We start from the raw sequence: 26490 nt of genomic DNA, 5'->3' as shown, positions 1-26490 counted from the left end.
TTCACATTAAGTTGCTTTGGGTACTCTCTAGGAAATCCTTCCATCTCATTAGGCTAGATGCCCAGAAGTTCAGATGGGGAAATCATACAATGAATTTCAGATCAAATCAAACAATCAGAATACCTTTATGGAGTGACAATAAGTCTGAAGAAGGATTAAGCAACAAATTAACACTCATTTTCAGTTTGATATGTTATTCTTTCTGCCGTATCTTGGGACATAGCCAAGTATGGGTCTCTTCCATTCAACTATAGGGACAGAGAGAATGAAGAAAGACACAGGAAAGTAAGCTACGTATAAGTAAGGATTCACACAAGGAGATAAATAGTGGAATGTTTTGTCACAAATAGAAATGAAATGAGGTAGCCACAAGAGATTTCAGAGGCATTCCTAAGTGAATAGATATAACAAATAAAGTACAGGAAAAGTTAATCGAACAAATAATTTTAAAACTGGTATCAACAGAAGTACTATTTAGATTTCTGGATATGATAGGGCAGTGAAAAAGATCCATATCAAGCATAATGAATGTAGACTGAATCCACGATATTGAAATGGAGATTTTAGGCAACTGGAACTGCATTTTGGATGTGATGTTGGAAGAAAAGGTAATCAGCAAAGAGACAATAGCTAAGGTTGAAATACAAGATTAATTTTTAAAAAGAACCAGGAACAATAGAATTATTTAAAGAAAATTCATCATTCTACAGATGAAAATTTGAAATCTAAAGTGGTTAAAATTATTTTCCTAAGGACCCAGGAGTGAATTTCCTAAAGCATATTTGAATAAGAATATCTAACAGTATGCACTGATCTGTATTCTCTAACACCCAAATTCTATACGTTCTCCAAGGTCAACCTCAAATCTCACTTGATGTTGGATAACATTTTCATGCTAAATCATATTTACTCCCCTTTCTCTGGGTTAAGTCATTATGTATTGACTTTAAAATGAATATGATATGTATCCATGTATCAATGGAAACAGCATGTACTACATGTATATTATATGTAGTACATGCCAAAAAAAAAAAAGGTTACAACCAAATTGTCTTCTAATGGGCAACAACCTTATAACTTTTCCTCATTCTAGTAGAATTGTACATATATGGATGCACCCAACAAAGGCTTGCAGAATGGACGAAATGAAGGAAGGAGGAATGATGCTGCCTTTCAAATCATGGAGGTAAAGTTCTGAAAACTTTTGTGCCATCAGAAATGATACATTGGTTCCTCTGCATATATACATTCTATCCAACATGTGATTTGACATTTTTAACTGCCTGCAAAATGTTGATATTTTATATAAAGTGCTTCATCTTTTTCTCTCCATTAAACGATATTCTTTCTTTGTTTAAAAAGCTCATCACTTCCATATTTTCCTAGCTGAATATTCCCAGAAGTTTTAAAACCATTCCTGTTCCTTCAAATAACTCCTTAGAAGTTTTATATACTTAGCTACATAGATATAGTTAAAATACGCATACCTCAATTTATAGCTTAACATGTTTTTATGTGTTTTGGTGTGTTTTATTCATCAAAACATTCAGTTTTATTAACTTGTAGTTTAGGTTTGCAATTGAGCATGCATTGCACATACTGAAGAGATTTTCACCTTTTCAACTGAAGAGTATTCACCAGATGATAATTAGTATCTGTTAAGTGCTCTTCAGACTAACATGATATCACGAAGAAATATCACAAAAGTGTTGACACAATGCTCATCCAGCTGGAGATTCTAAACAAGTCTGTTTTCACTGCCATTTACTGCAAATTGTAACTCTGCACCAGCTGGCCAGATCTTTTTCCTCTACCCCACTCTCAACAGAAAGGAACAAGAATGTGCTTTTTGTTTGTTTGTTTATCTAATCTCTCTACTTTAAATTGATGGGGAGGTAGAAAATACACATTTGAAATTAAAATTGAATTATGAATTATAATTACTCTAACCATGTAATGTCAATACTTTATACTCATCAAACATTTATTTCCTAACATTGGTATCATTATTGCAGTCCACAGCAGGAAAAGAATTAATGAGTCAAAATTTATGTAAAATCTAGAACATATATTCTGTGCCTAGTCAAGGTATTTGTTTTCTTGATGTCCTTTTATAGATTTTGCTTATCTAATTAGAAAAATACCACAGCTTAACTACAAGCTTTTGAATTTTTAAAATAATAAATAAGGCAAAAATGGAATGTGCATACACAATCAATGTAATAGAGTGGTTAACAGAATAGGGCCTGAAAAAAGTCTGATTCAAACGCAAATTATGACCTAAGATTCAAGGTTTTCATCTGTATTATTATTTTTTTTTTTACAAAATAGTTAAGAATAGTTAGTTACCTTGCAAGGTTAGAAGAAGACAGAATGGAAAAATAATTAAATATGTAAATTAATGTACGCTGATCCTGGAAAATACAAAGCACTTTAAAAGCACAACTGTTATGATTATCCTTATTTATAGAAATACTAATTTAAAAATAGATAGGTAACACCATGTTTATAACTCCTCTCTTCCAAATGCCTCTCCTCCATATATTCTGAAATCTATTTTTGTATCTTTTTTTAAGTAATGATTTTTCTATTTTTAATTTATTAGGAATAAATTAAAAGGGAAAAGACAACTTAGTATCCACCTGTACTGAAGTATCATTCTTTCTTACTTGCTATTTTTGGGTGCCCCATTGTTATCTACCCAGCCTTGAGAGAGTAAACTGTGATCTAAGGCTACAAAAGTTAACTGTTCTTCCTTATAATCAAACTTATGAAGATCAGATATCTTAAATTCACAAAGAATGAAAATTCAAATGTTACACATGTAAGGATCTTGTCTTCCAGTTAAGTCACTGAACTCTTTTTGCAATGAAACCACCTTTAAAATTCTCTAATTTGGAAAATGTTTATTTCTGCCATTGTTTTATGGCAAAGATGAGGTAAAAAGCTTGAAGGATCCTGAATTTAAGACGCCAATGGATTACACTAATATATTCTTCAATATTCCCAAACCTTCCAAATCTCCATTCATGGCAGTTTTCTTAACCTGGACCCATAAACTAAGGCTCATTGGGCTATGGCCCACTGGTTCCCAACTGGGTCCAGTATGGCCTACTGGGAGACATTTGGCAATATCTGTAGGCATTTTTGGTTGTCACAACTGGAGTGAGGATATACTACTGGTATCTGGTGGTCAGAGGCCAAGGATGCTGCTAAACATTCTGCAATGCACAGGAAAGTAACCCTCAAAACAAATTACCCAATCTAAAATAGTAATAGTAGAGATTAAGAAATTCCAGAATGAACTTTGAGACATCCGTAATGGTGACATTATTGCAATTTTTTGTGTGTTTGAGCCTTTACCAACCTCTACCCTCAGAGCCTTGATTTTCATTAGGATTTTCAAGAGTAAATATGGTCCACAAATATTTAATAACCAATGATTTATAGTGAAAGTAGGGTCCAAAGGACAAAGAGATTAATTCCACATAAGTAAGCTATTGTCATTTATAGAACAAAATTAGCTATAAACCTGAAGCCCACAGGGCAATTATGTGACCAAATTATTATAAAAAATACAACTTTGTAATAAACATGATGCAAATATACAGAATGCAAACTTTTAGCTATTCTGGAACCCTAAAAATGAAAAATAAAACTTTTATGAGTACTGAAAAATTACCCTATAATTGAGAGATAAGCTAATATATTACATTTTAAATACACTAATACGTATTCTTGCACACCAAAATTCACCTAACACTCTTTAGTTTCACTAAAAGCACATTATATTTGGAGCTAAGCTGCAGTTCTCTTACTAAATAGCTACATGACCTTGCTTATTTTCTCTCTTATTATACAATTCTCCCTAGATATCTCAGTGAGCTATATTCTGAGGATTACATGGAAGAGTAAAAGCATGTGAAAGTTCATTAAAAAGAACACGACAATATAAAATATAATGTTCTGCTGACTTCCAAGCCTTTGTAAAACATTTTAAATATCTTTGCTTTTCCTGTTTGCATCATATTAGCTGAACTATAGAGAAACCAAATGAATGGTTTTATGACTGAGTCTAATCAAGACAGTTTCCAGTGGATAGCATGTCAGCATTTACTGAGTAGATGAGAACTGTATTAAAAAATTACATTAAACACAAGGTGCTATAGATTGTAATTCAACTCAACTGGCATGCACTGCAATGCAATTCAAGTTCAATTTAGTTCATGCACTGTCCTAGGTGCTGATGATACCAATGGAAACAGCCAACTTGCTGAAAAGATGTTTAACAGCTGAGGATAAAATAGGAATCAGTCTAGATAGTTCCTAAAGGAGATAACAACTTCATACTACTTGTTGCTCTCCTCTTTTCCTTTAATAAACAGACATGTACATGTTTTACCCTAACTTCCCTTTTCATGTACACCTTCAGTCAAAGCATGACTCCTGTGGCAACTGAAGAAATATTTTTATGGTTCATCAAGGCATCACCGAAATTATTATAGTGTTCTTTTTTAATAAGAAGAAGCAGTTTCTCAAAAAGAGGTTGACTTTTATCTCATCTGGACCCAAAAAGGAGACATTTTTACTATTTCATTGTATTGCACAGAAACACTGTGCAGTTTCCCAACATATTAAACCTATTATGGAAAGTGAACTTATACGTGGAGAGAGAACAGAGCTCATTATATCCTTCTAAAGGGTAAGTATCATGTCTATTTAATGGGCCTTTACAAGAGAATGAAGATGTGGGAACCTAATAAATGTTGACAATAATGAGGTACAAATAAAACTATTCTTCTATGTAGTTCAATTTCAGGTAAAATTGAAACGCAGGCAATATTTCTCTTTTGTTATCTCTCAACTTTTGCATTGTTATTAGTACTCTATTCTCAGTACTAATTCTTCCAATTTTTACTGTATGATTTTCACATTTGTACATCTGTTTCTTTTTTTTTCTAGCTTTAAAAATGATTTTCTTAAATAATTAGCTATAAAACTTAAGTTAAAATAACAACAATTTATCAACCCCTTACTATGTGCCATGTATTGCAGAAAGCACTTTATATAAACTTTCTCTTTGATCATCACAAACATGAATTCATGAAACAGGTTTTATAACCATTTTATAGATAAAGAAACTAGTTTTGAGAAGTTACATAAACTGCCTAATGGCACAACAGCGGGGAAATGAAAGAACTAGGTGGCCTGACTTTTAAATCTGAAAACTAAAAAGCTATACTTCCCCCAAAGGGAATTTATATTTTACAGAGGCATCCTTCAGAAACCAAGATTTGATTTTCTAATGGCAGATCCAACTGTCATGAAGAATATTTTTGAACAGGAACTATTTTCTCACAACTTACATTACATGAACTGTTAGCAATCAGCATATAATAACTTACTAAAATTTACTAAGCTGTTTACAAGGGGCCAGGCACTATTTTTAGGAATTCAAAAATTGTTATGTAAACACAACCTCAAAAAAATTCTCTAAATTATTTATTATTATTCTCCCAACTTTACAGATGAGGTAACAGGCACCAGGCATCCAAGAAATTTGTCCAAAGATGCAATTAGGTGGTAGAGCAGACCCTGATTCAAAACAAAGTAAGGGACTCTAGAGATGAAACTATAGACTAATACATTCCGCTGTTAGTCTGTCAGATATTCCTCACAGTGGCTAACTTGACTAAATGAAATGTACTGTGGAAGAAATATACACTCTTAAATAGTTGCTCAATTTATAACACTATATTTTTAATGAATCCCAAATAGAATTCAGTGCAACTTCACACTTGAATCAGTATTTTACCAAACAGCAAGGGAGTCATTCTTAAAAACTGGCATTTACATAAAGATTGGGTAATTACATCCCTTTCTGATGAATGACAGAATTATCAAATTAGTTGAGTGGCAGAATAAAATGTAAACAATTCTTGAAGAATTTTTGAAAATAAATTTTAAGTAGAAGTTCATAAAATATTTGACCATTTCAATACAAATCTTTCTGAAAGATTCCAGATGCAGTTGTAAGATTTTGGCTTTTGTTAGTTTCATACAGTGAGATGTACTTTAGAAGGGTAATAATAAATAAGTATATTGTGAAAATTATCAGAACATATTTATTCAGAAGGAGGAAAACTCACGTTTTATAGCAATTTCCAAAGCAAAGAGTACTTACAATTAATGGAAGTCTAAATAGATGGCTATAGAATAAGCAGACATTATGTTTATACTATAAAGAATGAAAATATTGAAATACATAGCTATTTCCATACCCTTTTGCACATTTATATTTGCTGTCATTTAACTTCATAACCTATTTGGATATGAGTACTGGGATTTTGGCCCCTACCATGATGTATTACAAATATTCTTCATTTTCTTATTTTTTAAATAAAACTCTAATAGTCAAACCTTATAGTGTATGTATAAATGTGTTTCCCAAACTATGCTATACAAAATATTGGTTTGAAGAGCTATCTCTAAGAAAAAATATCCAAGACTAAAATAATTTTGATAAAATCACTTATTCTGTAAAATGAAGCTCTACAATTAACAAAAACTACAATTAAATTATTTCTGACACTTACTGTTTTCTCTCACCACATGTTCACTGAACACCAACAATGCAGCAGGTCCTGATTTGGCCTTGGGGATAAAGTTCCCACAAAAGGCATGTGAGGTCCCCATTCTTACCTGAGTCCTTAGTTTTACAATAAACATATCAATGTGAAATACCACATAGATGGGGGGAAATGGGCATTGCTTAAAGCTTAACTGGAGGGGTCTACATGAGATTGGGTGGTTAGCACAGACTTATCTGAGGAGATGAATTTTACTGGGACCTAAATGACAAGACAGAAATGAGAACAATATTTCCCTTTCCTAACACAAAGGTGGCAAAACCAAGTGCAATACTATATGTCAAAATAATGGTAACTATAAAGAACAAGGTGGTGAGGCTGAGAGGGGAGATAAGACTGTGTTCCTGTTGAGTCCTGGCAGCACTGAAAACTTGACTGAAGTGAAAGCCGAAATAACATTGGCTCATTGGCTTTTTTTGTACCCAAGGGAGACATCCAAATGGAACATTCCGGGAGACAGTTTTCCTCCCTGATTGCTTTCTGATCTTGACTGACTTACCTAATATAAGTTCCTTAAGGACAGCACATGTTTTTTCTGTTTTCTTTTCTGATGGATCCCAAATACCTAGAATAATGCTTACTGTATACTAAATGCTCAATAAAAATGAGTTATATCTATTAATAAATAATGATTAACACTTTCCCCAAAAGAACAAGAGACATACCATGTCTTGTATCCTTTATAAATAACAATTTCAAAGTATCATTTTAATTCTTATCCATGCATGTAGAATAAAGAGCATTTGCTTCACTAGATAATTAGGGACACATTATTTGAGGACATTAGCTTTCTAATTCACCACACACATACAGCATATTTGTTTTAGGAACTTCTTATAAAATAAAATAGAGATGATGCTGTTCAGTTAATCAAAAAGCAATTTAATATATGCATATCTTAAATATTTTCATTTCAGTATATGTATATATTCATAAACAAGTCTTAAAAGATAGGATGGAAGTCTTGTTACAAAATATGACTGACTAAAGTTTTACATTGTCTTTGCATGTCACATAAAGCTTTAATTAAGATGACCAACTTCCCTGTTTTCAGTTCCTCAAGGTGGAATGAGAACTTAAACACATCTGTGAAGTAATGTGAGTGTAGGATACATCTAGATTTTCATCATTTTCCTGCAAATATTTTACAGTTAACCCACCTACATAGTGTTAAACATGATTACCTTCAGCAATTACCTTTATGAAGCCTTTTCAAAGCATTCAACTTTGTTTATGTAGAAACAAAACTCTTTCATCACACTTATCTTTTAACTGACTCTGCTAAGCTCTGAATTTAATTGACAGAAAGAGAAGTTCATGGGAGCTTATGAGTATCTGTTAGTATTTTTTAGAGGAAATAAACAGTGTTGGTCATTTTGAAGTCAAATAAGACAGCTTCTATTGTGTTAACATTGGGTAGATTAGCATTCCTCACAGCACCATTTGGAAAATGCTGACCTAGAGTAACCTTTTGTAGTCAGCCAAAAACAAACAAAAAAGACTCTGTAGAATTACTACTTCTCTCTACTAGAATAGTCTCTGATCTATTTCTCTCTTCTCTCAGCTTTTTTAATTCCACTGAATCCTATATTGTCTTCCTACAGTCCAGAATGCATTTTCATCATATTTCATTCACCTACAACATGTAAGGAAATCTCAGGTTCTCTGGAGTTGTACAAGAGATAAAATTAAGATTAAACACGATATGCCCATGTCTTTTTGCAAAGAATTACCATTCCCTGACTTTCCTATCCCCAAAATTAAGCGAAGTGGAAATATAATTCTCTGTTGGGCAACTGTCTCATGAATCAGCATTAGTAGATATTTATAATCTCCAGGGACTTTCTTCTTTGGAGATTGAGAGTAAAGTAAAGAAAGGGTCAAAGCATAAATCAAACATAAACATTTATTAAGGGGCAATGTCAAAAGAGAATAGCAAATAGTGGGAAATTACTGAGTAGTTTCACTACATCATTCTTTGTCTATGAGTTCTTAGATGATGCCATCATTTACTCAATGGAAATGGATAAAGTGTGACTGGGAATGGAACACACAATGGGAAGTAGTGGCTCCTGGAAATTAGAGGCATCACTAATTATGGCAGATACGTTCAATATGGAGGCTAAAGGAAATGAAAAGTTGATATACAATCCCTTGAAAATCACAGCTTTGAGTAGTTCATGTTTATGTAATCATTAATATGAAGAAAAGTGCACTGCACAAAAACCCAGATTAAGTTCCAGTCCAAATTTTGATCTTATCAAGCCATCTCTATTATTTATAGCTAATAAGAGGTCCTAAAGCATCTAGTTATGAGTTCATCTATAAAATTGGAATTTTAACCTTTGTCCTGCTTCTCTGTTATTTAAGAAAAATAGCAAACAGCCAAAAAAATGCAATTTTGACATTATTATTTCAAAGTTATGAAAGAAATAGGTTTAAATTTTAATTCAATTTTATTTAATTAAAAATGCACTCATATCTTGATTACCACTTTGGTGTGATTATTTAAGTCTATCATCCAATAGTCTGAGGTACTAAAACCTTACTGAAGGCTGCTTTTAAATATAGAAAGGTTAATAATTAATAATTAAAAGTGATTATGTTTCAACTTTTTTTGATATAAATTTTCCTACATTTTTACTATTTGTCATTCAAAGTAAAAAATATATATGGAGACCAAATAGTTTTATAGTCATTTTAATTTTTCAAAACATTTAAATACTTTTACTCTATTTAAATGAACCATTTTTAATGACAGAAAATACAGCCCCTATTGACACCCATAAAAAGATAAATAATAGACTTTTCTTGTAAAGAAGGAATCATTATTTAAAATGTCAATATTGTATTTCTTCTCAAAAAAATGACTTCTTGAATGTAAAAATTTAAACGCTAATTTTAGTAATTTGGTAAAAATTACCAAAGGCTAATTTTTCTGTAGATGGAAAATATATGAACAAGAAGTGATAGTAAATAGATTTATCTATTTTAAGATTATTCACGTAAATGTAATACATTTAGAAATTATTACATAAGCTACTGTGCTGAGTAAATTTTAAGTAATTACTCAATTCTTATTCATTCATAAAATAGATCAATAAATCTACATAATTTTGCATTTTCTCTTTCATCAAAAGTTGATTAACTATATGATTACATCCAATTTATGTATATTTTATATGTCAGATTTTTCTCTCTAAGCTACACTGAATCTCAACTCTTGGGCAATCTTTTTCTTTTTTAATTATGTGTGACTAATTAAAGCTGTTTGCATGTTTGACCACCAACCCATCTGCTGATGCCAAATGAAAATCATTCAAAATTGATAATAAACTGACTCTTTTCTTAAGAAGCAGGTGTTTTAGCCTTTTACTTTAGTTTTGTATTTAATCAATCACTTTCACTATTTCCATTTAATCATAGAGGACATCAAACTTCCTCTTTTGCAAATTTCTGTAAGGAAAATGACTGAAGCGCAAACACCACAATTTAAAAAATTTTAGAAACTAACTCTGATCCCAAAGTATGTCTCTAATTTACTAAGGAATTTAAGTTAGTGGTTAAAAAATAATTCAAGCTTTCAAGGAAGTGCAATACAATCAATCAATAAACTATTTACTAAACTATTTACTATTATGAGTGCCTCATAATATATACTGCAAGCATCAGAAGCCAAAAGCTCTTTATCTCTAAAAGAAAAGTAAGACTTAAATTTAGGAATTTACCAAAGTAAATTCTTAAATTACTGAGGCATAAGATATTAAGTATATACACTGGAATATTGAACATACAATGTATTTGGAAAACTCCCTTAGCTGCCTTCCTAATTTTATGAAGTTAAAAAGCTTTTTCTTATAAGGCTATAAAAATCATAGGTATTATCATCATTGCCATAATACAATACGCATCACAATTCCCTCATTCAGATAATGTATCTGATTGATCCTATCAGATAAGAAATTAAACCTTCTCTACTTGTGACATCCTATTTTAAAATCCTTTACTCAAAAAATTAGGGAGAAAAACATTTTACCACCATTCTCTCTGGAATTCAAGTGATTTGATTTAATAAAATATGAAACAACTCAACTTATTTATAGGTGGTATTGCATTTAAAAAGTAAAAGGCACTGCTTAATTTGTGGCGGTGCGTGGTTATGGAATCAAACCTGGGTCTCCTGCACGGAAAGTGAGCATTCTACCACTGAACTACACGTGCACCCAACAGAGAAACAGCTGCTTAGTTTTTTAGATTATCATTGCTTAGAATTTTTCCCATCCATGTTATTATATCATCACCATATTACTGGCATGAACTGGCTATAAGCTATAATTAAATTAATGGCAAGGAGAAGTGAATAAAGAAGGAAAATTGACATTGAATGAAGACCAACTATGTGTTGACCACTGTTTTAGGCAATTCACCTCTGCCATTACATACATTCACAATAAGTATAGGAATAGCTATCATCATTTCCATATTACAGAGAAGAAAGCTGAGTCTCAGGAAAACTAAAGTTTCCCATGGCCGTGGAACTAATAGTTGGTGAGCTTAAGATTCAAATATAAGTTCCTTTATTGAACAACACCGTTTAAGAATACAGGTTGAATTAGAATGTAAACATTGCAATGAAATGGACTTCTCTTATCACACATCTCAAACTCACAGAAAGTCCACAGACATTCCATAAAGATATTTAGAAAATGAGCAAATCAGTGTCTGAAAGAACTTGTTCATTATAGAAAAAGTACACAATGAGTAGAATAAATTCCAAAAGAAGAAACAGAAAAATCAATTCAAGTATTGTAAGTCAATGTCAGTTATACAAGGCAATGGCTATTATATTTTCCTCAAACTGAAAATGAGATAATATATTACAACATAAAATTCATAGAACAAGCATTACAAATTGGAAGGATGTAAGAATTGAGAGAAAGAGGAGAACAAATTGGGCTGGAAAGATCTGAAAAAGTTCCTAAATGATATGAGGCAAAAATACAACTTTAAATTGGGAGAGCTTTGAATACATGAAGAAGTCGTCACCATGAGGGTGAATATTTATTAAATATACCCTCCTTTTGGGTGCACATTTAAAGTTTGTAGAAGGTGGGTATGTAAGAGCATTAACGAAGATTCTTAAATTGCATTCCCTCAGATAAAAGCAATATGTCTAGTTCCAATATGCTTGATTGTACTTATTGGCTGCAACCAAACAAAAGTCTATAAGATATTACCGAATGATTAATGAAATCAGAATCAAAACATTTGTTATAAGTCCTTGAATTTTTCTGTTTGTTTTTTTGATCTTCCCATTTATCTTGGAAAATAAATGTGGTCAACACTCGGAGTACAACATACAACAAGCTCCAGAAAATATGGCTTTGAAAAAAATGAGCATGGGCTTTGAAAATACACAACCTGGGATCAAATTCTGGTTCTGCCATTTGCTAATCATATAAACTTCAGGAAGTTACTAAGCTTCTATAAGTTAAGTTTTCCTACTTGTAAAGTAGAAACATTTTAGGTTGCTGTAAGGACTAAATCAGGTAACGAATGTATAATGTCTAACTATAAATCATGTTCAGTAGCTGTTTATTTTTTCTTTCATCCTATCAGTTGCTTGTAATCATTAGGGATAAAGCCATTTTTTGGTTAGCAGAATTTTTTCTATTTATCTATAGTTTAAAAATTCAGTATTTTCAATCTAGCAAATGATTGTGATCATCTCAAATATATTAAGCACAACCTCATTTTAAATAGTTTCATATTTTCCTTCAAACATATAACAAACCTTGATTTTTTTCACCACTGAATGTTCAATAGTAATTAAAGTATAGTTGGTACTTAATAAATGTTAATAACTGGAAAAGCAATGATTTTTAATTTTAATTAATATTATTTTTTCTCTTTTCTTAGTGAAAAGCACCAGAGAATAGTAGAAAAAGACACTGGGTTTGGGAAAAAAGGACATAGAGCTGAATTTTGGTTCAGCCACTTCTTGTCTGTTTACCCTAGAGAACATTATGCTACCTTCCCAAGAGTGAACTGTCTTGGCTGTAATACTGAGAGAGCATCACCTTATTTCACATTGCTACAAAAGTGCCTCATATATAAAATGTAGTCAGTGAGTGTAAGCTGAATCTGAATCATGATGCCGATGGCTGGGTCATTATTATGAACACAAATCCTTCTGCTTTATATTTGGCAAAATACATCGAGTTGTCAAGGATTCACACACATTTTCTGAGCTTATATTCAGTCAGTGCCTAAAAAGACAACCTACAGGGAATGCTCTTGTCCAAGCAGATTGTTTTTGAACTGTATCTCCTTCAGCATAAAACAAAGACACCCTGAGGAACCACTGAAATGTAAGGAAATATCTAATCATCGTTAATTTTCATTTTCATTTCTACCCTATGTCCTGGATTGTTTCATGTGACCACCCAATTACGGTGATCTCTTACTTCTGGTAAGGACATCCAATAACCCACACAGTCTGTTAAGCAAAAAAATAAGTGGTTCTAAGGCTGTTGAGTGCTGTGGGTCTGCACTTTAATGACTAAAATGTCTTTAATACGTATCTATTTCAAGATCTGGAGTCATTTCACTTGTATAATGGGCTCAACAACGAACATAACAATGTCCACTGAGTTACAGTTAAAGTTTAAATAAAATCTTTAAAATATAAAACATATATATGTTCAAAGAATAATGTCCAAAGGGTTCACCAATAATTCACGGAGAAATTTAAATAGGGAAAAGCATACCACTAGGAAGCAAATAGTGCCAATAAATTGAAGACTGTGATTTGGAAAAGAAAAGCTGCATAATATTATTAGCTGATCTAAGTTTTTTTCCTTATTATGTACTATGTACTATATTAACAGTTTACATGTATTATCTCAAATAACCCATGCAGCTGTGTTAAGGAATGTCCTTTTTTGAACATATTCCTCCCAAAATACACGCCCCCCCCCATTCACTCCAGACCAAGGTTTAGAGCTACTACTTATCATCTAAAATGAACATACACAGGCTAATAAATTATAAGAAAGACATAAACCAGATTGAAGTGATTCCCCAAAATAAAAAAAATAATATAGATTATGTATCCTTATTATGTGTCAGGTACTTGGATTGAAGTGCATCATATATGCTTTCTCATTTATTCCTCATAGCTATCTCAGAGGAAGACTCTTGCATCTCATTTTAGAGTTGATGAACTTCAGTCTTAGAAATACTACCTCCAAGAAGCCACTCTAGTGAGTGGAGGCCTGATCCTAATATTTTATGAATCTAAAATCTTCATTTTTATTTATTATTTACACTGTCCCAGTACTCAAATTAAGGAAGTGGCAGGATGATCAGAATTCTTGCATAAGAAGCATATGTAGCTTTCTTCAGATAAAATTGAACTGCATGGCATTAACTGTGTTGGTGGCAAGAAGGACCTGGAAAACTGGGACAAAGAGAAGAAATATAAATTTGCTACTAAAGAAGTTTAGAAAAAGAAGAGTGGATCTTATAGTGTCATCCTTACAGTGCTATCAACAAAATGTCTTCAAAGACTATTATTTTACAACTTCAATTTGTACAATACACACATAGATTTATGATCATTCCAATTATTTAATGAATCTTATGACATGAAATTTATTTCCTCTTACTGAAGTTCTTCTATTTAGTGGAAATTCTGGGCTTAATTGAATGTTATCCAGTGATTTAAAGGTTCAGGTAATTTGATTAGAAATCACTCATATACCATAACATATTTCCTCCTTCCCGCATTCCCTTCCTCTCTGTGTGGCTTTACACAAAATTCAGGTTTTGAGCACTAATTATTTGCCAAGCTCTGTGTTAAGCAATAGAAATGTCATTTTACCAATATTTTACATTGAACTGATCAATTACCAAAGATACTAATTGGAAAAGAGGTTACTAACAAACTAAATATCCCAAAACATGTTCCCTTACAAGAAATACTCGATAAATAAGATTAGGAAAACATTATGATTCTTTTGATTTATTCATTTAATATCTTTAAGTAATAATATGGAATGCTATTGGAGAGAAGAGAAAACAATGTTATTTTGCCTTCTAAACCAATTATAGCTCTTATGCTCACAAGCTCTCTTAAGTCCATTTAACACATTTACATTTTAGTTACACTAGAGGAAAGGGGTTTCTGAAAACACCAGAACACATATTCTCCTTTGCCCTTTATATCAGTCAAAACCTTCAAATGCTTTAAGGCAATAGCTATAGTTTTAAAGAAACCCTAACATGTGACATGAGCACAGGCACTAACCCTGTGTCCAGACAACTGAGTGAAATTTAGTTAAAAACATTTAGTTCTGGAATGAAGAGTGTTATAGACATCTTCTTTAAACTGAGCAAATTACCAGTCATTTGGAAAGTACAATGTGTTGGCTTCTGTTCAAAAGAGCAACACTTAATGCTGACAACATTGCCAAATTCTTCCTTTCCTCTATTCCCCTTTTCTTAGAGAAAGTGATTAAGAGACCAATTCCCAGGCCAGCTGGATGCTTAAGAGCATCAAAGGTCCTCTGTCAAGATACAGAACTTGATATGGCTTAGAAACCACTATGCTAATAGATAATCTCCTCCACATTATAAATCAAAGCCACATGACCACATTAAAATTCCATCAGCTAGTATCAATACCCTGTGGTTTATAAAGTACTGTTGACCTACCTCTGGGAGACAGTTGGAATGATACAAATTTCTGCTCTGGTTTGGAGGATATGGCTACACTTCACAATTGAGAGTTATTCACCCATTGCAAAAAGTCAATTTTCTCTACCTCTGTATCTTTATTGATTTTGTTTAATTGAAACCTTAGGAGAAAGGAAGAGGAAGCTCAATGAATTGAGGTAGAAACGGAAAAAGAAGTTACGTAGTCACAATAGACAGCTTACTATTTTCAACTGTCCCTGTTATCTGCTGATTATAATTGCAATGAGCAAAACTCTTCCTATATAATTTTAAATTTTGCAGTTTCTTAAAATTATAACTAGACTACAGCATTTCAAACTTTTTCAGCTGCAACACATAAAAGATATGCCTGAAATCTTGGCATAGTACACACACATACACAAATACAAACAAATAAATGTTTAATCAAACAATACTCACCTTTATTACATGCAATGTCTTCTCATCTACTTTATTCCAATTTATTCAGAAATACTTCTAGTACCCAATACATTTTCTTCAAGACCCACTAATAGATCATGACCCACAATTCAAATACACTGAACTATTCCAATATATGTTTCTTAACCCACTTCTAAGATTTCTACAGGAATTAATTATGGTAAAGACTTTTGGCTTACGGGATTCAATAAAAAGTGCTTAAACATTATAACCATGCAGATCCAACAGAGTATTAAAGATATTACCATTATTGAAATGTGAAACATTTTTTATAAAAAGAACAAATGTATTTATTCCTTCATTTATCCTTCCACTGATTCACTAATTCAAAAAACAGTTGATGTCACCCTGATACATGCCAGGTTCCAGGCTAAGGTCCTAGGAATAGAGTTGTAAACCACAGACATCAACTTCTCAAATCCAGCTGTTTTGCCAATTAAAATTAATAAAGCAATGATGTATGTTTTGAAAGAAAGCATGGAAAAATTCTTATTACCATTTAATTAATTCAAGACATTTTAATGTCACATTTTTTCCTGTACTAGGTAAATAACAGATTAATTACAGTCTGATTTGATAATGATCATGCCTATATAGAAAAATCCTATATTTTACTCTTTACTAGTATGGAAAGTTCCTATTTCCACTGATGAATATATAAAAAAAAATCTAACAATATAGTATGTGACCCAATTTTAAATGTCCTCTAGAAAACTCAAATGCAGATAAGATGACATTCCTTGGGGAAAATAGGGCAATAGCTTTTATATTCTCTTATACATAGAAAGTGTCAATGACAATTTTTAACAGATCAGCAAAACTTTTAGATGGAAGCAATGGCAGAGATCAAACAGATCAACTTCCCTCCCATTCATAAATACTCTCTAGAGATCCCAAGAGAGGGTCATTTCATTAATAATGGCTTTAAATTAACATCTTTTATGTGAAAAAAAAAGTGGAGAAATGTTCCAAAAGTAGAACATGATGGTAATTGCTTGTTTATACTGAAGTCAGACACTTACTTAAATATCTTTCAGAAAATGTCTCATAGAAGTTAAGGGGAAGTTAAGAAGTATCATCTAATAGTTAAGAGGGACAGAAAAAACATGTGTACTCCTTTCTCCCAAAACTACCTTCCATGGGCCACTGGCAGCCTGAATACATGATGTGGAAGACTGGGGAATGCAGCCTAAGGGATAAACTCCATCCCCATCTTCTAACAGTCACAATAGCAGGAAGCCTCAAACACTCCTAGGTAGAAGGTTCTCTTAGCTTTTCTATATAAATTATGGAGTGGGTATGACCTCTTGCTTTATGCCATTGAAACAGGATATGTTGAAACCAAAAGATTTAACTGGTTCATGATACTAATTCCACAAAGGTCATATACTTGAATCTGGGGCATTGTTATGGTCATGGTCTTCAGTAGAAACCAGAAACTTTGATTAGCTCCCCAGGTATTAAGCTACATAAAGGAAAAGTCTTTAATTCTTATTGATTTCAATAGGCAACACTGTAGGAATTGTCTCAGCTTTTTGATCACATAGCCACAAGCAGGCTTTGGCCCTAGTCCTCTTTTGCACAGTCAAAAAAGACACTGAATTACTGAATGCATAGAAATGTTACATATTTTTCTACTGAAATAATTTTTAAGTAATACATTTAATACAATATTTACATATTTTGTTCATGATTCTCACCATAATCTAAACGTGGAAAAAGTCCCAATGTATCCATCTTTCTTCTTTGAAATGCGCCTCAGCCTCAGTGTTGTTATGTTCATCTTCTATGCATGTCTCCTTAAGCAACAATTGCATAGAGTGCTAAAAAGCAACAATTATGGTGCCACGGGCAAAGTGGTCATTCAATCAAATATAATTTAAATATATTAAATTATTAATTTTTCCTATATACCAATCAGGGTTCCACTAGCAAAACAAGAATCACTGTGGATATTTAAATCATAGGGAATTTAGGGAATTGATTACATAGGGGATGAAAGAACTGAGAATCCAAATGGGTGATAGTGAGAAACCAGAAGTAGCAAGAGCAGGAAGCCACTACCATTCCTAGGTTGAAGGAACAAAAGGACGAGTCAGTAAACAGAAACCCAGGAGCCAGAGTCTCCTGGTGGATGCTGAACAAAGAGGTTCCAGTAGAGACACTGTTAGACCTTCCTCAAAGCAAGAAAGGAAGGGAGAAATACCCTGGCTTCTCACTTCAGTGTGTCCTCCCTTCTCTCAAAATTACCTTCCATTGGCCAACTGCAGCCTGAAGACAGCTGATGTGGAAGACTGGGAAACGGAGCCTAAGGCATTAGCTCCATCCCCAACTCCCAAATGCCCGGAGTAACAGAAGGCTCAGGTCAGTGGGATCCAGAACTGCCACTGACCATGATATGATCATTTTCCTAAACTCTTCAGAGGTCTGGAATTGCAGAATTAACATTCTGGGAGTCATTTAATTATAAAGCCAATATATTTAAAATAAGTAATTCATTAAAACACTTGTGCTCAAAGATTGATACGACCACCATGGATTTATCAAGTCCTCTGAACTGAAGAGACGGCTCAAAAAGTGAATTTATCTAGAAAATTTTAAAATACTCTTTTGTTCTTTAAAATAAAATATGGTTGTGTATTGTTACAACAAGCAATATGTTCTGCGGGTTGAACAGTTCTGCAAATCACTACAGGTAATGTTGGAGCACTTATTCCATTTCTGAAGCATATTTTTCCAAATTGACTCAGTTTACCAATCTTATTACCCCATCCTTTTTAAAGAGGGGGAAAATCCACAGAATATTTAAGGACACTATTAACAAGCACATACACTTTTAAATTAAGTCTCAAGGTTCTAAACTGAAAATGCCTATGTAGTTGAAGAGTGTATTTGGAAATTCTAACGCATTAATGTGTAGGAATAAATTACTCAAAAGACTATGTGAGAATTTCCAATGACAATCCAAAAGTACAGCACAATTGATTTCTATTGTTATTGCTAAGTCAGCATTCCCATTCCTAAGCCATTTACTTCATTGTATCCAAGAGCACACATTCCAAGCCAAAACTAATTAATGTGACCTAATCAAAAGGCAAACTATATTCAATAAAACAGACTGAGAAGTAACAAATACTTGCCATATCCATCCAAAAACTCTACCTTCTAAAGTTTTGTTGTTTCCAATGGAAATTTCTTCTGTTAAAATGCATCATAAGCTCTGAATAAGTTTTCCTACTTATTACGTTATTATAGTAGGGTCTCTATTGCATTAAAATGACAGAGTTGTGTTCAAATTTGGCAAGGAAAAAGATATCACACTTAAGAAGAGAATCTCTCTTTCCTTGATTAAAGCATGACAAGCAGAGAATAGATATTTTTAATTCATATCAGGAAGGTGGCTAAAAATGTACAAAATTCATACAGAGTCGCTGAAGTGGAAACAGATTGAAAGAATTAGCATTAACAATGACGTGTTTTTTAAACGTGCAGGCATTGGGAGAAAATAAATGAGGATGTTCCTCGTATTGTTTCCAAAGAACATTAAACACTTTGGACTTGTTCACATAACTGTGTTTGTTAATAAGGAAGTAATTTATGTGCAAGGAATTTCAAAATTATCTTGAAAAAAAGTCATGGCAAATGTATGTACTGGTGTACCTCTGGGTTCTCCAGGTCTTAAAACACAGGTCCTGTGTGACCAAAGTGGTTCTAGCCTTTCCTGTTCTCTGCTAATTCACTCTCTGACACATTAACTCAGATTTTCCATGTACTAAAAACTGTGACTTAAAGACAGGAAAAAAAGTCAATTTCTCCATGCACAGATTTCAAGCTTTTTGTTAGGCATAAAATACTATGCTTATTTCACATAGTAGCAATCAATGCCTATACGTAATAAGTTAATGACATTAATAAAATTATTAAATCTTGTATATAGCAAATTACAATGTACATTATATGTTCATGTATTTATTTAAATCCAAAGCTCAAGTAAAAGAGGTATCAAATTTACAATATTAAACAGATGCATCATTAAATACTTATCTTTATATAGAAGGTCCAAATAGCTCAAGTGAAATTTTCAGAGGCTGAGCCGTGAATAGCATTATTAGAAGTAAGGAGTTATTTGACATTTAATATATTGCTTCACTAACCTTAAAAGGCAAAGTTAAAATGATAAAGATGTTGAATTTATTAAACGGAATTTCATTATAAGTCCTCTACTTAAGCTAAAGAGATGACTTACAAAATGATAGATGTGGTTAGAAGATCAAAGAACTCATTTCCCTTGGGTATTACAAAGAAAGTTTTGTTTTTTCTTAATTCTCTTTTCAAAAATGGGCATTCTGATACTTGAGAGATAGAAATGTATCATCTGATCATTAATCTTCTCTTCCATTAGTGTTCCCATAAGCCAGAGTCACTAGTGGCATATTGGTCCTCTCAGGCCTTTAACACTTAAAGTTGTTTGATAACTATTATGACACCATTTACTCTTTATTAAAGACACTTAGAGAACTACATTACATTAAAAATGGGGTATATTGTGTAAAGACTAATAAGTAATATCATGTAATTCAGTAAATTGGTCTCTTGAGCACTATATTCATGCAATTTGATGGGTGGAGAGATGTATGTGTGAAGAGTAGAATTCTTTCTGTTTTCTAATTGGTTAGTGAATAGCATCAAATGTGATTCTCAGTATCCAAAATAAAAAAATAAAGTGTAATTCTGTGATATTACTTTTGATGAAACCTATGTCATTCAGTTCGACCTTAAGCTGGGTTTCTACTGGTCTATTATCAGAGCAAATACAAGCTCAGGAGAAGAGTTAAGGAAAGAAAAATTAACATGATTTAAAAATATTTTCTTTGAACTGAGAGAGGATTTTTTAGTAAATAACTATGCTAAATCAGTCTAAAATCTATGGAAAGTGGAAAAATGTTCAACAAATGGGATACTCCCTAGAGAATTATAAAATTGTTAGGAGCAAATTACTTTTGGTAAAAAAAAGTATTGCAGACCAAATATCTGTTTCATATGTCAAGAAACGATTCTGCTTATTAAACAAAAAAAATTGCAAATGGCTATAAACATCATTGAAAAGAGACAATATCTATTCTCTTTAAAAAGTTTAAAAATCAAAAGTTCCTTAAATAAGATACTGCAACACTCAGAATATAACATATAAATGGATGAAGTGCAGAGCACAGAAAGTAAACAAGGACTACACCAAACAACAACATTGGAAAGATACTGTTACCACATGTTAAAGAATGTAGGAGGCAGTAAGTGAACTAAACATAGGTTTCCTAAAAGCAGAACTGTAGGGCCAGCTATTTAAATGAACACAGTATTTATTATTAGATTGTTTTTTAGGAAACAAAATGCCAAGATACAACAATCAAAAGACAAGCACCTTATCAAACACTCTATGTTGAAAGTGGTAATGATGATCACAAATAAGCAATATGCTGCTAAGGAATATACAGATTGCAGTCCCCATGATATGCATTTGCAGCCCCTGAAGATAGTTTTTCACCCTTACCACTATCGAACAAACTTTTAAAACAAACTTAATAAAAAGAACGTAGGTATGAGTTTAATTTATAACCTCTAAACAAGGTTGTGCTCTGCAAAGACTTCTTTGTCACCAGCAACGAAAAAGTATTTTACTTGGTTAGAAAAAATTGTCACTTTTGTATGCATTCAGTGGAATTCTATGTTTACAGCAAAGATAACAAGATATATTAGAAAAACATATTATTAATTCATATTAGGAAATATAATAATATTCTACTCAAATTCAGTCTCAAAAATACATTTTGGTAGGTGTCAGTCATATATCACACCCACATCATTAAATTTAAAAACATTGCATAATTCAAGCAGAAACATATCCTACTCTCTTTCACCTTAAACATTCCATGTATACTGATTTTGTGCAATCCACACTTAAAAACCAGCAACCACCCAGTGGAGAGAAAGATCTTTCAGTGAGATCTGAGGTGTGTGCCAGGTAGGAGCATCAGGGAGAAGGGAGGGCAATGGGAAATGAAAGAATAAGGTTGTTTTGTTAGCCTTGTTTAGTTCTAATCACTGCTGACCATCAATTTGTATTTTCATGGGAGAGGAAATGTTTCCAGAAGCTCACTCTACAGTGTTGCTTAGAGTTAAAACCAGGCTGTGGATGTTCATGAGTGACAAACGGTTCAATGCTCAAGCTTGGGGAAAAGGGGAGAGTGAGGAAACGAGTAAAACTGAAAAAGGACTGAGGTAGGAAGAGGGGAGACAGAGAGAAACCGAGCGACCGTGTGTACACACGTGTGAGTGACAGTGTGTGGAACAGTGAAGGAGTGTGTGCCTTTTAAGCAGCGAAAGAGAATCTGAATGTGAAAGTGCTTCTCAGAGCATGGAGAGCCAACGTGTGTGAGGATGTGAGATAGAGAGTATGTGAGGGAGTGTGTTTATGAAAAAGCGATTTGTGAGGGTGAGAAACTGATGGGGGGGAAGGCAGGAACATGCCTGTGTGCGTGTGACAGGGATGGAAAAGGGGGGATGGGGAGAGAGTTGGGAAATGGAAAGGGGAGAGTCAAGAGGGTAGACAAGGCACAGAATAGGGATATTAATGAGGACGAAAAACGGGGAATGGAGAAAAAGGAAAGAGTGAAGAGTGGAGGAAATGGGCTCAATAAAAGGGTCAGAAATTAGAGTGGTGGAGATAAAAGGAAAGGGAGAAAATCAAAAAAAGGAGGACGAGAACAGAGAGGAAAATAGAAAGAGGCAACGGAGGGGACAGAGAGTAAGAAAGAGATGGAGAAAACGGAAAAAGTAAGAGGAGGGAGAAAAAAAGGAAAGGGGGAGAAAGCGATAAGAGGAAAGAAGGAAAGCTGAGAGGAAGGAAGAGAAAGCTGCGATTGAGGTTAAGTGTCCAAACGAGAGGGAAAATATATTGGAGTAACGAGCCAGCAGTTTGACAAAGTCGCTTTTGCTAGAGTAAATTAGAAACAAACCTGACAAACTTGCCAGACTCTCCAAGAGTACCTACACCAGGACAGTTACACAGAGACCGTGTGAATCGAGTTTCAAAGTGGCACCTGCCCCTCCTTCTAAACCTCACACTTCACTCATCCCGGGGCTACTTGGCGTTCTGGCGAAGTGCTTTAGCGTCACGAGTCCCGCTTGCTACCTGCCCCAGCGTCAAGGGGCCGAGGCGCCGGCAAGAGTCAGCGCCCGGATTTTCTGAGACGTGGTCTTTTGATGGTGATCACCACCAGCATTATCACTCGCTTTCAAAAAGAAGGCAAGGAGGGTGGAAAGAGACAGAAAGATAGACTGAGACAAGTACGAAAAGCACGCCGTCTTTCCTACCTAAGCACCGCCGTGTCCCCTTTTCTGACCAGCATGTTGTCCACGGCCGCCCAGGGGAAGTCCACACTCTGTCCAGCCGGGAGGCAGGAGGGTAGCAGGCAGCACAGGCTGAGGAGCACCGCCGCCAGCCACTGGTTCGAGCAACAAGCACCCTGCACCAACAGCATCATGTCCATCCCTGCTAGGGCTGCTCACTCTCCAGCAGCTTTCAGCTCGCACTCCCCCACCCTCTAGTGCTGGCGAGTCTTCCCGGGAACCAGGCGGCGCGCCACAGGATTTTTTTTTTTTTTTTTTTTTTTTTTTTTTTTTTTTTTAGTGGGTGGGTGGGTTTCTTGTCTTTCTTTCTTTCTTTTCTCCCCCAGTTGTTGGGTGTTGTTTCTCTCGCGCGCTCTCTGTTTCCCTTTTTTTTTTCCTTGCCTCCCCTCCCTCCTTCTCTTCGCTTTCCCTCCCTCCCTCCCCTCCCACCCCCTGGCACCACACTACACCTCCTCTTGGTTGCTTTTGGCCGCGTCCGGAGTGTGTCTAATTCTCGGGCGGCTCGCACACCATCTAGCGAGGAGGCGAGCGCGCCGGCGAGTGAGGGAGGAGGCGCGGCGGCGGCGGAGGCAGGGCGAGCGGCGGCGGCGGCTGCAATCGCAGCAGCAACAGCAGAGGCAGCGCCGGGCGCAGCGGCGGCCGCCGGCCCCCGGGCTCGCGCGCGTTGCCAAGCGGCCGTTTCCTTAGCAACCCCGCCCGGAGACTGGTGATGGAGCAGGGAGGTGGGGGGGGGGGGGAGAGAAAAAGAAAAAAAAAAGGAAAGAAAGAAAACGAAAAAAAAAATCAGGAGAGATATATCACAATTATACAAACTGAGGGAGGAAGACAGATGCCTCGTGCACAGAACGCTTTGCTTTCTGTCGTATGCATTACAGTGATTTTTTTTTTCTAGAAAAGTCTCGCGTCCGGGCTAGGGTGAAGAGGGTAGAGGGGCGCTTTCCCTCTCCAGTGCGTTTTACCTCTCAAGGCACTGTAAGTTTAAAGTCCTCTAAGTTGTGGTTGGCGCCATTATGACGCCGGCGACTGTGAGTTTTATTTTTTTGCTTTTTGTTTGTTTTGTTTTACCTTATAACGGCGGCTGCACTTCAGTTGACGAGCGGCCAACTAGTTCCTCCTTTACTCCTTTTCGGGAATCGGCAGGGACGAGGGAAGGGGGCTGCTTTTTGCGGTGATACGCAGGGGTGCAAGGCTTTGCAGCAGAACAGCTTGCATGGCTGTAGGGTCAGTCGGTGTGGATTAGAGGACGCCACCCCCTTCTACGTGCATGTTGGCACTGAGTTGTTTGTGTGTGTTGGGGGCGAGGGTAGGGTCTTCGGGGGGGGGGTGGGCAGCAAGAGAGAGTTGTGTGCGTGTGTGTGGTGTGTGTGTAGTATGCGCGTGCGGGCACGCGTGCGCGGTTCTGCAGCGCGGGGCGCGCGCGGGGACTCCGTGCGCGCGCGGCACGCAGGCGCGCTGGGAGGGACCGCGCGGGTGGTGCGGGGCAGCGGAGTCGGGAAGAGACTGCAATCAAGTGTTTTAATTGTGTAGAGCCAGGCAGCCCTCTTATGTAAGAGGCAGTTTAACCTGTTTGAGCCTATAAGGCGGGATGATCAGCGCATCCGAATCAAAGCAGGGCAGAGTTATTGGATTTAACGAGTCACCAGGTTATATTTTTCAACACCCTCCACACCAGGTTGGACAGGCTTCCTTCTCCGCGGCGCAGAGCTGCAACCCCTCCTTCCCACGCCACAACCCCCTTGGCCCCTCTCCGAGCTGCTCTAGGTCGCTGCCCGGCCTACCGCAGAGTAGGGTGCTGCGCGTGGTGTCGCCCCCTACCCTTTCCTCCTTTCTTCCTTTTTTGAACTCATTTCCAGATTCAAGATCCCTTAGCTGTTCCGGGCCATTTGCAGATCTATGCGAAAACCGAGGCCGGAGTAGATAGCTGCCAATCAGTCTTGTTCAGTGAGGAATTTGGGAAGCCGAGCGGGAAAGTGAAGGAGAGAAACAAGTAATTAAAATAGAAGCTTCCCACCCTCCCCGATTCTTCCCTCCCTTCCCCCCCACCCCCCACCCCCACCCCCACAGGTCTATCCCTCTTTAGCAGTCTTTAAAGATTTTCTTCGCCTGAACCCAGCCCTTCTTTCCTTGGAGAAAATAAATAATGGAAAACCTCGTACATCCCTAACTCGTTTCAATAACGTTAGCAGGATCCTTTGGCAAAGCGCACAGAAGCTATAATCTCTGCAGGGGTCAGCATCCGGCTTTCTCCCTAGACTGAGCTCTTTACGAAGCAGGCAGGGAGTCGTTTTGCTTGGCTGTAGCGATGCTGAAGACGATTTTTATCGCTGCGCAGAGTATATGGCAAAAGGAGAGGGTTCCCATCACCTGTGAATTCCCTGACTGACTGATCCAAGAGACCCTCACCAGCAACACCTCCCTGCTGAACTGACACTTCAAGGCTTGCCAATTAACTGAGACATTTTGCAGCAGGAGTTAGTGCTGTCATTAGTATTCAGTTTTAACTCTCAAAAACGGCTCGGAAATTGCGAGTGCAATAGTATTCAACTGCGTTTTAAAACATCAATAAAATGTTAGTCATTTGCGGATGAATGAAAACGTTTTCTTTACCGTCTGGTATACTAGGGTAATAATTGTCCGATAACGGACTCTCGCTAATATTGATGCCAAATGCCTCAGTAACACTGTTATCTTGTTTTTGTTACTCGCGTGGCATTACTTATGGATAAAGCTTACATTTATCTGGGGTAAGCAGGGGATTAGAAGAATTGACATGTTACATACATGGGCAAAACTATGTAGAGTTATTTAGTATTTTCGCTAGAAATCATCTCGATCCTATTGAAAAGAAGCAGCGAGCACTGCTTCCGGCATTGTGGCTCAGTTTAGTGCTATTTTATGCAGAGATGAGGTGCCATCGTTTTCTAGTAGGAGCTATGAAAAGCATCCTTTCGTAACGGCTGGTTCCCGGGGATCTGACTTCTTCAGTGTCCGCAGGGGAAAGGAAGAAAACACACACACTCACGCACAAAAACAAAACAAAACAGGAGGGGGGATTTCTGTGACCAGGATGGAGCTATGCAGCAGTTTTATATGTACAGCAGTTCTTCAGGCTTGTAAACAAACTGCAGCCACTTCTATTGAAAGGCAAAGAGTTTGTTTTCCTTATTTCTTCTAGCTTTTATGACAACTTGCATTCACTGGTCATAAAGGACTTAACTTTCAGAACACCCATCTAAAGGAAGCATTAACGAAA

General features: G+C 35.6%; 1 protein-coding gene across 1 annotated transcript in view; it reads right to left on the bottom strand.

The window, feature by feature from the left end:
* NEGR1 (neuronal growth regulator 1) overlaps window positions 1–23663 on the bottom strand; it is an 886099-nt gene extending 862436 nt beyond the window's left edge. Inside the window, exon 1 of the mRNA XM_077120622.1 lies at window positions 23202–23663. Within this exon, the coding sequence (XP_076976737.1) occupies window positions 23202–23377 (176 nt within the window). The 5' untranslated portion in view covers window positions 23378–23663. The remainder of the gene's footprint in view (window positions 1–23201) is intronic.
* Between the last annotated feature and the right edge of the window lie 2827 nt (window positions 23664–26490).

The sequence above is a fragment of the Tamandua tetradactyla genome, chromosome 11 (genome assembly GCF_023851605.1).
Source record: "Tamandua tetradactyla isolate mTamTet1 chromosome 11, mTamTet1.pri, whole genome shotgun sequence".
In the NCBI taxonomy this organism is placed as follows: domain Eukaryota; kingdom Metazoa; phylum Chordata; class Mammalia; order Pilosa; family Myrmecophagidae; genus Tamandua; species Tamandua tetradactyla.
Note: the sequence above shows the minus strand (reverse complement) of the source record. Positions and strands in the feature narration are given on the sequence as shown.